Here is a 14,645-nt window from a genome sequence, read left to right on the forward strand (position 1 = left end):
GGGAAACAATTCAGTGAGTAAACAAGGAGTGTCTGAATTCCGGGTTGTTTTTTTTAATGTCCTTTTGTGCACCGTATTCGCTTTGTGTTGTCAGTTTAATGGCCGTTAGCAGCGAGGGGGTAGCCGCTACAGACAGACCCGTATCGTTCGCTCGCCTACCCTGCTGCTGCTGCTAGCTAACACACTAGCCTAAGATGTAGACTCTCGTATGGATGTATTTAATCGATTCTGACATTTTGTCACAATCGATAAAATTCATCTACGATAATCTCTAAATCTTAAAACTAAGCTAAGTTAACACGTTTCGCTCGTCGACGGTCTCGCAAGGCAGGCAGCCAGGCAGGCGAAGGAGCGAAGCGAACGGGGGAATTAAGCCGCGTTTAGTTAGCTGCTCGCCGGGGTGTCGCGTGCCGAAAACGCCAGTGACTCCATGGTGACTGGTTGTCAAACCTTTTCGTGCCCATTAAGGAGGAGAACCCCCCCCGCCAGCCCATCTGAAAATGTTTTGTACCAGTGGAGTGAGGGGACCCCCCTCCCCAGAAGAAAATATTTGTATTAAAAATAAAACATCTAAAATATATCCCCCCGTCCCGTCCCCCCAAATATTCAAAAATAGCAGATGTAGCCTACAAGCTCGCAGCTGTGTCTGTATTTTCTTTTTAAGGTAACACATTTAGCTGGGGACCCCCCCCCCCCCCATTCTCCAAGGGTCGACCCCACTTTGAGGTCCTGTTTTCGGCGTGCGGCACCCGGTGCCCAAAAAAGTAGGCTACAGCTATATCATAAGCGCCTAGCTTTAGGTCCTATAGCTAAGTCAGCCGCTTGGAGGAGGCAGGTGAACTTGGCATTCAGTCAGCGACAGACGACACTACGATACGTTGACACTTCTGTCGTCGCTTCGCTCTCGACAAAAATAATGATGTGTAGCCTACTGTACCAGTATACGATACTATATGTGCGGGTGCGTCACATCAACACTGCCCTCCCTGTTAAAGCTGGAAATAACGTTAGGTATAGGCACCGCGATCGAGGATGTCTCTTAATTGTTGTTGTGCCAAAATAACAGATCTACAAGCTATTAAACAACGCGTTTTTTATTTAATTACTACAGTTTGCAATGCATCATGGACGAGCACAGGGAAGTACGTATACAAGGTCTGCTAAAAGGATGACTCCAAGAAAGCCTATTGGCTTCATGGCTTGTTTCCATTGGGGTCGCGATGCCTCCTTGTTAGCTTGTTGTCATTTTGGGCACATGGGCCCGGTGGATGGACGGCAAGTCGGCAACTAGACAAAAATAAATAGGCCTATGTTGTTGGGTGGTTGATCGATGTTTAATACAATAATACTTGAATCTTAATCTGGTTATACATTAACAGGCCATGTATAGTTGTATACATGACATCATCATAACATTTTCAAATGTGTTTTCAAAATGTATACACACAGCATTTTTCTTTTCTTTTCTTGAGGGGGAATCACATTTTGTGATCATGTGATGTCTGTACTCTGTATGCCATGGCACTAGTAACAGCATGCTAATTAGATTATTATTATTATTAATTAATTATTAAATAGACTGCCTAGAATAGTGGTTTTCAACCAGTGGTCTGGGGACCACCAGTGGTCCTTGAGAGGGTTCCAGGTGGTCCCCGGTTAAATGATAAGAGTTGGTAACCAAATGGACCCTTATTAGATCTTTAACTATTGAGAGCGTAAAATGAAACCAAATAGATCTTTACTGGTCCATTTGGTTTCATTTTACGCTCTCACAAGTTAAATGTATTGTTAAACATCTGCATTTCTTAATTTACAAGAAGTCTACACAATTAGAGAATGTAGAAGAATTGTTATTTTTGATCAACGTTTGCCCGTTATCTCTCCTATGGTACCAACGTCAATTTCGACATAGACAGACAACACACTATTCTATAGTTTTGGGTCTAAAGGCTGCAATCTAATCAAATGGTGGTCCGTGGCTCAAATGCCAAAAATATAATTGGCCTTGATATGAAAAGGGTTGAAAATCACTGGGCTAGAATGAATTGTAATAACCGAAATACAGGTCGGTGAGTGCATGCCTAGTGTAGTGTGTTCAGCTTGGGTCTCCTGGGCAGCTTTCACTAAGGCTGGCTGTGTGTGATTTGTCTTCCAGTCCAATCCGATGCAGCCTAAAGGATGGCATTGAATAACAGGATTTGCTCGGTAGGTGGATTTTCCTCGCTCCTCTCGGTCTATCCGTTGATAATCTTTTGTTTAGCGTATATCAAATATGTCCAAGCCTGACAACATCTGTGCCGGTACAGTACAGTAGACGTTTTTGGCCTCATCCGTCAGCCGGTTATCTCAGTGTAATGATGGCTGACTACCAGGAACTGTTGCCACATTATGATTCTGTCAACCAAATAGAAAATGATCTACACTTTGTTTGTTTTGTTATTATGGATGATTGGATTTCCTTCTGAAAGATAGTGTGTTTCACTTATTTTCGCTGTGGTGCAATGCAACGATTTAACATTTTGTTTTTAACACTTACAATATTTTGGTTGTCATTGAATATGTGGTTACATTCAGTACTGGTAGATGTTACTGTCCAGTGTCCACATTTGAATGGTGTACATTTTTCACCCTTACGTGTCGTTGAGTTTTGACTAGGTATCATGTTTGATATTATTTAAGCACATGAAATCTAGCAGACCTGGACATTCGGAAGCTGTAGTAGAGCGCTAAATAGTAGATCTTCAAGCTCACAATGAATGTGTCTCAGTGAAACGCGTTTTCCAGTGAAGATATTTGGTTTAAAGGGCTGTAAAATGCAGGGGGTCTAGGCTAGTACACTGGGGGACTTACTTACTGGGGTACATAGGGTTTAAATCTGGGGTCTTCAACGGGGGTCCAGGACCACCAGGGCGTCCTAGTTACTGCATGGATGCTGCCAAATCATTTTGTGATAGGATATTTTAAAATGAGCAGGCTAAGTACTGAGCCAAACAAAGTTTACTATGGTAAATATTGACAGTTTATGTGCTTAAAAATATCTGAAGATGGACATTAACATGAATCCAAAATACACTGACAGTGCTGTCAAACAAGTCTATGAAACTATATGAAATCTATGAAAATGTTTGCAACACAATTGTATACAATATGGGGGGGGGATCCCTGCTTCATCTCTCTCAGCTAATGGGTCCTTGGCCTGAAAAACATTGAAGACATCCCCTGGTTTAAGTGGTTGATTGGTGTGTGTGTGTGTGTGTGTGTGTGTGTGTGTGTGCACCTCAATGCTTCATCAACTGATCAACGCCTGATATGTCGTTCCCTTTCAGTATCGACATGACCAGTTCCAAGGCAGCCCGTCGCTCCTACACTGAGGGGCTTCAGCAACTCGTCTCTGTCGATTCTGGACTCACTGTTGCCGTGATGAGATAATAGGAGTGGCCACGGAGGGTGCGTTGCATGTTGCTGCTACAAGAGGACCCGTGGCGCTTGTAGATCCACTCCCCTCCCCCCACCCCCTCCTCCCTCCCTCCCACCTCCCCTAGTCTCTCCCCCCCCCCCCCCCCCCCGACCAGAGTTGACTTTTTAACGGCGGCGAAGCCATGACGACGCCGGCCCTGCTGCCGCTCTCGGGCCGCCGGATCCCCACGCTGTCCCCGGGCGCCTCGTCCTTCCCGCACCACAGGGCCACGCTGAGGCTCTCCGAGAAGTTCATCCTCCTCCTCATCCTCAGTGCCTTCATCACCCTGTGCTTCGGGGCCTTCTTCTTCCTGCCGGACAGCTCCAAGCACAAGCGCTTCGACCTGGGCCTGGAGGACGTGCTCATACCCCACATCGACCCCCCCAAGGGGGGCAAGCACGCGGCGGGCGGAGGCCCCGTGGTCATACACGGACAGGGGGCCCACTACGAGCACAGACACAGGTATGTTGTAATGGCTGTTGTTGACATGTTTTGTTATTTTCAATACATTTTTGGGGCTTTTTTGCCTATATTGATAGATCACAGTAGGTAGACAGGAAACGGGGAGAGAGATGGGGTGTCGGGGAGACACATAGCAAAGATCGTCGGGATCGGGACTCGAACCTGCGACACACTGTCATGCTGGATTGCCAGCCAAGGTGCCTGGAGTGCTAAGATGGCCCAGGCCGGGTGTTGACATGTTTGATCTGACATAAAACCTCCCAGTTGAATTTAAAAAAGAGGAAGTGCTGCATGGTCTGTATTAATGTGAATTGGAGAGGGTTCAATCATGGTATCCATCCATCCATCTTCAATCGCTTATCCGTAGTTGGGTGGCGGCAACAGCTCCACCAGAGAGCTCCAGACTTCCCTCTCCAGAGCAACATTAGTAACTTCGATCCTGGAGAATCCGGAGGCCCCAATAGTAGATTCAATAGTAAGTAGGTAAACATATTTTAGTTCCTTCCCTTGACCCTTGTACTGTAGTAGTGAGTTGAGCAAGTTTGAGACAAATTCCAAGGCTCACTCTGCTCAGTTGAGTTTTAAAAAGCCGGCTCTAGAGCCGAAACATGTTGTTCGTTTACCTCATAAATCATCCCAGTGTTTGATTTCCAGAAATGGTTGCTCACTTTCGCTGGGAGAGCCGTGGTTTGGCTTTTCTTCGGGAGAGCTGTAATTTGGCTTTGTTTATTTTGCCATCATAATTCCCTGTGTTGTCATGCTGCCGTGGAGTACGAAAGTGGCTTCTGAAAATGTCATTGAGATGGGTTAGCCTTAGCAGTGGGTTGAAATGATAAAGTACTCAACTATTGATCCGTCATCACACACACACACACACACACACACACACACACACACACACACACACACACTTTGCTTTTCTGGTCCACTGCCCAGGTTTATGTGCATGACGTCACGTGTGTGTGGGTATTGTTCCTCGCAGGCCACTTATACAGGTCTCCTGACACACATCGATTGTTCTGTAGCCATGTGGAAAACACCCCGAGGCTGTGGGATGTATGTTGATAGCCTGTGAAACGGTCTAGATCCACGTATACTCCACATAATGGTTTCCTCATTTCTCCTCGTCAGCACCAGCACTTTCATTTTGTACCTTGTTGTTCTCACCTGAGACTTCCAGGTATCAGGGCGGTTTCATTGTTGCATGACGGGGAAGTAGTCACCTTGGACACGGTGTCCCATGTTGTCCCAATAGGTTGATGAACCAGATTCGACAGGGCTGGGCAACTTTGAAGTTGCCCAGTTACTTTCGTAGCAAAAATAGCCGATCTATTTTTGCATAATTTTTTAATTGAAATCCAGATAATTGTTTTTGCTAGTTTTGAATTGGAATCCTGAAATGTAACATTTAGTATTTAATTTCAAATGCATTTATACTATCTATACTTATGTTAACTTTATGAACTTAAATGCAAATACAATGGACATAAACAAAGCAATATCTTTTTAATACTTTTAATATCTTTAAGCTACTATTAATATAGACTGAAGTAATAAAAGCGGGTCGACATCTAGGAGGTGCAGGACAAAGCGTTTGCAGTCAAGTTTAATAATTTGACAATATTGTAGTTCCAAGGCTGCAGGAGTTTTAGTAGACAGGCTAGTATAGCACTCGTTGGCATATGTGGAAGCCCCTGATTTCCTTTTGCTGCCTCGCTTGGTCTCTCTGTTTTTGCTGCATCTTTCTCTTTTTTTTCATTGTCTCTTTTATTAAATCTCTCTTTCTCCCCATTTCTGTTAAATTATCTCTACACAGTCCGGTCATAATGCTAGCATCAAGCCCAGCAGGCACATTGCTATGTTCTCTGTGTATATATAATTCAAGGATATACTGTATGATTTAATTCAGCTTTGGCTCACATTGCTGTTCTGCACAAATGAAAGAAAGACATTGTGGAATTATTGACTGTCATAGCAGCCACAGTTGTACAGTTTAATCAACCTACTGTACGTGCTTGGAAGTGGTCGTTACTTACAGAAAGGTGGACTAGGTGTTAAAAGCCTTTCGCTGCCTGTTGTGCAGCAAGGGACTGTTGAGTGTGTTGCCACTCTAGTCCCCCGTGGGGGGTGTTTCATTTTCCCGCTTGTCACGAAAAGCTTTGGGACGGCCACCTGCTCAAAATAAGTAATTTACTGTACTTTGGTAACTGAGAAGGAAGGCTGGCATGGCATGGAGCTATAGTGTGGTCTTGTATGACATCACCAGGACTGAGACAGCCCCCCTGACAGAAGAAGGCAGTAGCTAGCTGCTGGAGCTTTGGAAATGTTCCACGGATTGGCTTTCTGGAGGTAGCTGTTCAAAGGATGAAAGGAGTAGACGTGGCTAGGCGAAGTGACAGCGCCCTCCCTTTTGTAGAGTCGCTAGTTTGCATTAAAAGGGCCCTGGGAATGTGGGATTGTACTGCCCAGAGGCTACAACTAATCGAAAAACAATCGAAATCACGTAACTGATTGCCGCAGTTTGTAAACTGCAAGAGGCTGCATTTTTGCAGGAACTAATCTCTAAACTATGTTTACTGGTGCTTTGCAGGATCCCTGTTCTACAAATTAGGCTGCATGTTGGAGAAAATCTTGGATTGTGTTCAGACTGAGCATAATGTGTTCACCTGTGCATAATGTTCCCACAGCAAATTGTATTTTAGTTTCCGAGCAATTTCCCCTGGTGTGCACACACACACACACACACACACACACACACACACACACACACACACACACATGCATGTATCATGATTTATATCATGTTGTGTATATCAGACAGAATATGTATTTAACACACGGAAAATACAATATGGCTTATTGTCAATATTATTTGTGCCTAATAGTTGTAATAACTGGGTGAGTGGGTGGGGCATGCATTTCCAACTTGCATCGTTCGAAGTTCTTGCATCGTTCTTGCATCATTCTTGCATCGTTCGAACGGGCACCGCTCTAGTGTTGAATAAAAGCAATACATCTGTATTTGTAATTGTAAACCTCTGCAAATAAATATATTCTGTTACACTATTGCGGATGTCACAGGATACGTTTGACTGAATGTGAGCGCTTGTCTTTTGACTATGGAGGCTCTTTTTTTTGTCATATGTTTTTATTGAACAGATTAAAACATTGTTACAAACATTATGATATGAAATACATTTTTTTTATTTTTTATGAAACAAAATGAAAGAAAAAATAAATAAACAAGACAAAAAAAGAGAAAGAAATCCCTTAACCCTCCCACCCATACTGCTCAGTGACACTGCATACTATATAATAAGATGATAGAAAGCTCATGGAAAACATCTGAAAAGAAAATGGCGTACAGTCAACCATATCAATGGTATCTTGTCTATTAATTGTTTCTACTCAGGTAATAGACAAGGGGCAGCCAAACCTTATCAAACTGTCTCTCCCTGTCTCAAGTACTAGTCATTTAATTTAACCAGTGCTTAAGTGCAAGAGCCTCCTCCTTCTTCCAGTGTGTCAAAGTTAGTTTTTTCGCTGTAATCAGACCATATGAGAAGAGTTGTTTCTGTGCTCTCGTCAACATAGGCATGGAGTCTGACAAACCCAGAATAATTACGGTAGTACAGGATCGGGGTCAATATGAATACTCAAAATATCAGAGAGCGTCTCAAATATCTTAATCCAATATCTTTGTATCGGAGGGCAAAGGGCGAAGCTGTGAAGAAGATTTGCATCTATTGTATTACATTTGTCACAATGCGAAGAAATATCTGGGTTTATGATATGTAATTTTAATTTGGAATAATGGAGTCTATGTATGACTCGAAACTGGACTATGGAGGCTCTTTAAGGTGAAAGAACGAAGCAACCACTATCAGGCATTGAACTCAAACGGCCCTTCTCCCCTGTGCCGTCCCTCATGTCTTGAGAAAATGCAATTTCAGCTTTCAAAGAGGGAGAGTAATAGCTCTGAGATCCCTAAAAAAAGGTTTAATGCAGATTTTAGGTCTCGAAAGTGCAGTCTATATATTTAACCCCTCATATAAGCAGAGGCACCCCCACAACTGGTGTTTGGTTTATGGAAATACCTTCAGTTTAGCATTTTGTGACTCGGACTCGGCAGTTGGTGCAACCACCCCTGTGTTTTCCCCCAGGGCCCCACTCCCCTGGGAGTGAATCTTAATAAGACTTACTATCTAAAGAAGCCTTTTGGGGAAAACAGACAAGCTCATAGGGAGCCAGTGACAAGTTCACCTTTTTTATTATTTTCTTCACAGACCAGGCCATAACCACACAAGAGATCACCTCACTGCTCACATTATCCACATGGACCCTATAGTGTCCCTACTTCTGGGCCAAGCATTCAGAGAAAAATAGCACATCTACAAGGTCACAAATGCATCACGTCGCGATATGTTGTGAGCTTGTAGATCTGCGAAGAACAGTGGAGTGAGGGGCCCTATTATCGAGCCCTGGGGCACAGTCGCGAGACTGTCCATAATTCCGACATCCCATTACTCCGACTACATGGCTTTGTGTGCGGTTAGGGTTATAGGGGTTAGTTACCGTTAGTAGTAGTAATGGGCGAGTCGGACTAACGGGAGCTCCGACCAGTGACATGTTACTGCGGGACTCCGGTCCAGTACAGTATATAGCGTTTAAGCTTTAATTGGTCAATAATCACATGAAAGCTTTTATTAACACAATCAGCGCTGTGGGTCGACTCCTGTCTGGGCCCCTCCTACGTCTCACCAGGTCCACTCCTGCTCTCACCAGGAGTACCGGCAGGACCTGTGCGTTGCACCAGACACTTCATTCAGGAGTGGTGGTTTCTTGAGCCGCAATGGTTCTGCAGGCTCCACCTGGGCAACGGTGGTAATGCAGGCTCTGCTTGCGGCTAGAATGGCCCTCCTAAAGGCCTCATGGAAGGTTTTTGGGCTTCCTCCTCACAGAGGACGCAGGCTGGGGCGCTAACCGATAAAAGACCTAAGGACACCTATACATGTTCAAGGCAGTAAAGGCACCCTGTGATTTAGATTCCCAGCATAATAAGTGTTAAGCACTGATGAATTAATGATGAATGGATTCATTGTAATCCAAGCTTTTTTGCTGACTCTCAAAGTTTTGGTGCTAAAAACATCCACATTTTATGTGTATGAATTCAAATACAATTCAAATACTGTATACTTCCACCTTTTATCTCGATTCCTCACACAAAACCCATACCGTTTATTATCCAAGCTTTGTAAAACATCTAGATCCATTTAGATCAGGACGAGACAGAGATGTTAGATAACACAGCATTGTACCACTCCTTCACACGTTTATGACAATTCTTTCTGGCATCAGCAGAAAAGAATGTGACTGATCCAAAGCTTCCACCTTTACAGTTCCATACATCCCCTGCAGCTGCCAGAAACACACCTAGATCCTGAACGATAATATTAGTTTGATTAATGGACATGTACACACATCCTAGCGCATTTTCATTTATATCAAACTAAAGAAAAATATTGTTGAGAACTCTAGTTTTCGCCAGCAGCCGGGAGCAGCTGCACTAATAACTGTGGGACGGGCCCGTCTAGAGTTTGAATGGACAGGTATCAGTCAAAAGGGAGACATTGAAGAGGAAGGACTGGTTGGGAGGGATCAAGTTTATGGAATGTCAGCAGGTCAAGCTCCATATATGGAGATGGCGATGTGATGTCACGAGGCTTGACCATATACTGTATGGAGGCATGATGTCAGGATGCGTGACCATATATGGAGGTGTGACGTGATACACGGAAATGCATGTTTTCATAGTAAATGAAAAAAATAATTATATAGTATATCAAATATATTAAAAAAAGCTAAAATAATGTGAGGATTAAAAGGCAAATACTGTAAGAACAATAATACAAAACAACTAAAAGCAACACCAAATTGTACAACACCTGTACTGTTCTTCATTTGCAGTGGTGCAACAGTAAGGTGTCTCTCAATTGAAATGAATTACCTTTTCATCTGAGAACAATGCATGAATGCATGAACTGTGATCTGGTTAATGTGAGGAACAAATGAGTTTAATATGCAGGGACAAACATGGGAAGCGGCCCAAGCAGGTTTCCCTATGGACTTCTGTAGACAAAATCACATGGGTCCAAAACGCTTTTGGAGAAGAAGTAGTCCACCCACTGTTTGTAGCTCCCACAGGAATTTTATTTAGTCAAGTATAAGGGCAGAATTACTCAAAGGTCAGAATGAATAAAATGTACCCAGCTGTTTCTGATATCTGTGGTAGATGCAACATCTCCAAAGGCACTCTGGGCCACACCTTCTGGTCCTGCCCAAAAATTGTTTTGTTCTGGCAAAATATTTTTTCATGGTACAGCACGGTATATCATATTAATATCGTTCCTGATGCTCTAGCTGCCCTGTTCGGATGTTCCGACACCGCCCTCGCGCTGCCATATACTATTCAGCAGACGCTTATGCTCGGCACATTTAGTAGCCAAAATAATTATCTTAACTGAGTGGAAGACACCCACTGTACCATGTTTTGCTAAATGTACCTTAAAAGCGGCCATGTTTTCCCGGCACCCCAGAGCTCCTATTTTGAAGGAGTCCCGGTACTGATTGTGTTAAAGAGGATAATGATGAAAAGGATCTTGGGCACAAAACGTTAATCCACTGATGTTGACATTTAATTAGATTTCTGAAGGAGCAGACGTCTTTCAGGGTTGTTCTGAGACCATATTATTAACTGTTTTTCTTTTCTTCTTTTTGGGTAAATTAACGCCCTACTTGATCATACTACAGTGTCACAAACGACCATGAAAAGTAGCTCAAAGAGCGGTGTGCGTGTGGGCACATTTTGTGCTTGTGGATCTGCTATATATATTTTTTTTATGTTCATTTTTTCGTGGCTTTCGTCTTTATTTTATTTTATTTTTTATGGAGGGACAGACAGTAGGCTGACAGGAAATGGGGGAGAGAGATGGGGGGAGGGGATGACATGCAGTAAAGGCCGTCGGGATCGGGAGGCGAACCCGCGGCACACTGCCAGACTGGATTATAGCCAAGGTGCCTGGACCGCTGAGCCACGGCCCAGGCCTGGATCTGCTATTTTAGCTGTTTTTGAATTAGAGTCCTGAAAGGTTTTGTAGATATGAGGTTTCCAACTGACAGACAGTAGACAGTTGGGGAAAGGAGGGGGACTCCTACAATGGCCCTGCCACTGTAAAAGCAGAATTAGCTCACCATTGATTGTGATTCTGAAAAGCCCCTCCATAGCAGTCTGGGTGCATTAGTAGTGAGTGCTCAATCTGCTTGCACCAAAAAGAGGCTGATTCTAAATTACGCTCTATAGCAGTGATTTTTAAATGTTTTAATTTCGAGGATTTAACCTTGCGTTTGAAAATAATTGTTGTTGGCGACCCCTATGAGAGATGAGAAGGTCTAGTTGTTGATTGGATTAAGTAAAGAATAATACTGTCTATACCGAAATCATTTTAATAATCATTCTTGTACATTACATTTTCTCATTGGATTACCTTGTTTGTGGGTGAAATCATAGTGAAATCAATTTCTAGTACCTGACGTCCCTAGTGTTGCAGGCGACAACAACGTTAAAAAAACCAATAAATGGCTGATCCACAAGCTCAAAAAGCATTGCATCGTGACACGTGAGCTTGTAGATTGGCTTGTACATTGTTTTTTGTAGCAGTTAAATTGTTCAATTTGCTGCGGACCCCTCTGGAACCACCTCAAGGACCCCTGGGAGGCCCCAGAACCAATGCTCTATAGATCCTGGAATCCTATATGTGTTGTTTCGTGAAGACCTTTTCACTGATAGGCTGAGTGATGCTTTAGATTGCGGTGTCATGATATGTCTCTGTTCATGTGTGGTTTTTCGCCCGGGTGCTATTATTAGGACTGGTTTTACTTACACGCACACACATGCACACACGCACACGCACAAACGCGGACACACACATGCTCAGTACTGTACATGCAGGCAGCCCAGTCTAGATTTATCACACTGCTGTGAGTGTGACAGGTCGAACAAGGCATGGAAACACAGAAATTATTTCTCGGATCACGCTAACTATGATAAATCAGCGTTTCTGTGATGTTGGCCTTACCGGAAAACCCTGAGTATGATTCAAAGCCTGTGGTGCTGAATTCAGATGTATGGCTCTGTCACAACCCGCAGCTAAGTTATAAGGCCTATAACACTAATGGTAACCGGCAGGCCAGTAAGTAAGAGGTGAAATTGGGTTACCTGTAGCCATGGCAATAAGCCCCATTATGTTACTGACTGTGTGTGGGTGTGTGGTGTAGAGTGCTGGTTCTTACAGAGGGGTTCCGGGCGGGGACCCCCAGGGGTCCTTCAGGGGGTTCCAGGGGAGTCTCAAGCAAACTGAGGAACAATTTAATACACATTTAAGCCCCATTTTGCCTATTTGAAAATAACTGATCTGCTAGCTCATAATGTGTTATGCATGTGGGCGTCCTTGACGTGAACATGTTTGAGGAGTGCTTGTAAAGACTAGAATATAAGGACTAGGAGGCTGGATTGATACAGTTCATCATGCTTTAAGTATGTGGGAAAGTCACAAATCCAGTCCTGCTAGTGTTAAACCTCAATGTGCTTCAAGCTGTTGTTCTCAACTCGCCCATAAAAAGCGGGGCCTTCTCAGCTCTCAGATACATACATACCCATACCTCGGATTTCACTTTCAGTTACCGTACTTTTCACACTCTGTTTTTAATGTTCGAAATGCTCAAAGCTACTATTTCTCAGGTTGCTCAATAACGCCTGGTATGACACCCCGCTGCCCCCCCCCCCCTGTGGCCACAGCTGGGTGTAGGGTGTCCTGCGGGTAGAAACCACATGATGCAAGCGTGGGGTGGAGGGGGGGGGGGGGAGCGGGAGCTACACAACACGTCGCTATCATGGTTTGAGGTAGAAATACTACCAATGCTGGAAATTGAAGACTTAGATTTTTGTGGCGGTGGTGGGGTTTTAAAATCTAGGCCAGGGCATTTCATAAGACTCGGGGGTCCTTCCCCCCCCCCCTAATAAAGTCATTACCTTTTACAGCATAGTTGAAGGTTAAGCTGTCTAGAACAGTTTTTTTTTTCTCAACCTTTTGAATTTCAAGGACCACTTGTTTGATATGCATTAAGGTCACCATTTGATGAAGACTCTTATTTCTGGGACCTCTAATCTACACTGTAAAATCCTCTGTGTTAATTAATTAAGTTTTAAAATGTATTAAAATATTTTTAAATTAGCGGATTTACAAGCTCAAATGGCCTAGCTGAATTGATTAATGCGTACTATCTACAATCTATTGTTTTCAAATAATTGTAGTGGAGTAAAGTAAAAGAAAAGTAATTTTACACTTTGTTGCACAGATCTAGTCGACTAAAATCATTCATTCACATCACAGCTCGTAGTCACGATGCCATCAAATGTTTTATTTTCCCAACAACAAGTTGCCTTCTTCAGGGAATGACATACAGGGAGTTACACCAGATATTTATAAAGATTGGGACAAGGGATCAGGGAATGACATACAAGGAGTTACACCAGATATTTATAAAGATTGGGACAAGGGATCAGGGAGTGTCCTCAATCAGGCCAACACCCAAAGTGGGTGATTGGTTGCTGGCAACAATAACTTTATTTGTACATCATATATAGAACAATATGCAAAATGCAAAAATGACATCAAAATGTAATGGGTCAGTCAATAGAAAAATATGTGTAGAACTGCTAAACAGTGAGAAGCCTCCAATAAAAACATATAGTATAGAATACAAAAATCATCTCAGAGACAGTATACAACCCAGATCCTGTCCCCTGGTTGCATGACCAATAAAAGGAGAGGTAAGCACACCGGCAAAATATTAAACATTAAACACCACACATGGCAAGGAGACTAAAGTGTGAAGAGTTCCTGTGGACGCAATCTCACACAGACAACTAGCACTAACCTAAAGCATTTCAGATGACTAATATATGACGGGGGTGGGGGGGTCCCTGGAACGAACGTGCCCAGGGCTCGTAGTGTGTGTGCTACGTTATGCTCTACTGTACTCTACTGTACTCTACTGGCCACTGTAGGATGTGGGGGTGTCTGTGCTGGGACGCGTACGTACGCATACATACACGTACGTACACATACATAGTTACACACATGGCTCCGTAATGGACCGGAGGCACAGCTGAAAAATTGCTGCCAGAGACCTTATTTTATCCACCCACCGGCTCCATCCCTGCTAGCTTTCTACAAAAACATTGTATGTGTGTGTGTGTGTGTGTGTGTGTGTGTGTGTGTGTGGTAATTTAGAGCTGATTGTTTTATCATAATAGTTATGTTAGATTTAGCCGTTTTGGCTGATGTTTTCTGGACAGAAACGTCCTCTCCTGCAGCCAGCTGTCTGTGTGTTTCAAAAAGATACGTTAAGTTCTTTGGATGCTTGTTTTTGTTTTAAATACTTGGGGGAAACTGGCAGAGGCTATTGCAGTACATGGCTCAGCCGAATGCCATTGTTTACACATGCAAGCTTCTTTGGAAAACTTGTTTATTATAATGGACTGTATATAAAAACATTTGGATTCCTTCTAAAAAATTAATTTGCTAAGAAAGATACTGTATGTGCAGTTGGAATGGAAGCATAGTCTACATCAGTGAGGTGACAACAAGAATACAATGTGTTGTAT

At 43.3% G+C, this 14,645-nt stretch overlaps 1 protein-coding gene across 3 annotated transcripts in view; it reads left to right on the forward strand.

The window, feature by feature from the left end:
* Nucleotides 1-14,645, forward strand: part of man1a2 (mannosidase, alpha, class 1A, member 2) — a 475,750-nt gene that overhangs the window by 619 nt on the left and 460,486 nt on the right. For 2 of the 3 annotated variants that reach the window (XR_013965535.1, XM_080786092.1), the window contains exons 2-3: nt 2,156-2,205; nt 3,327-3,919. Coding sequence is in view for 2 of the 3 variants with exons in the window: in XM_080786092.1 (XP_080642218.1) it covers nt 3,600-3,919 (320 nt within the window). In the remaining variant the exon portion in view is untranslated. The remainder of the gene's footprint in view (nt 1-2,155; nt 2,206-3,326; nt 3,920-14,645) is intronic. The other variant, XM_080786093.1, reaches the window with a different exon arrangement.

The sequence above is a fragment of the Protomyctophum bolini genome (genome assembly GCF_963924005.1).
Source record: "Protomyctophum bolini genome assembly, chromosome: 16".
Taxonomy (NCBI): domain Eukaryota; kingdom Metazoa; phylum Chordata; class Actinopteri; order Myctophiformes; family Myctophidae; genus Protomyctophum; species Protomyctophum bolini.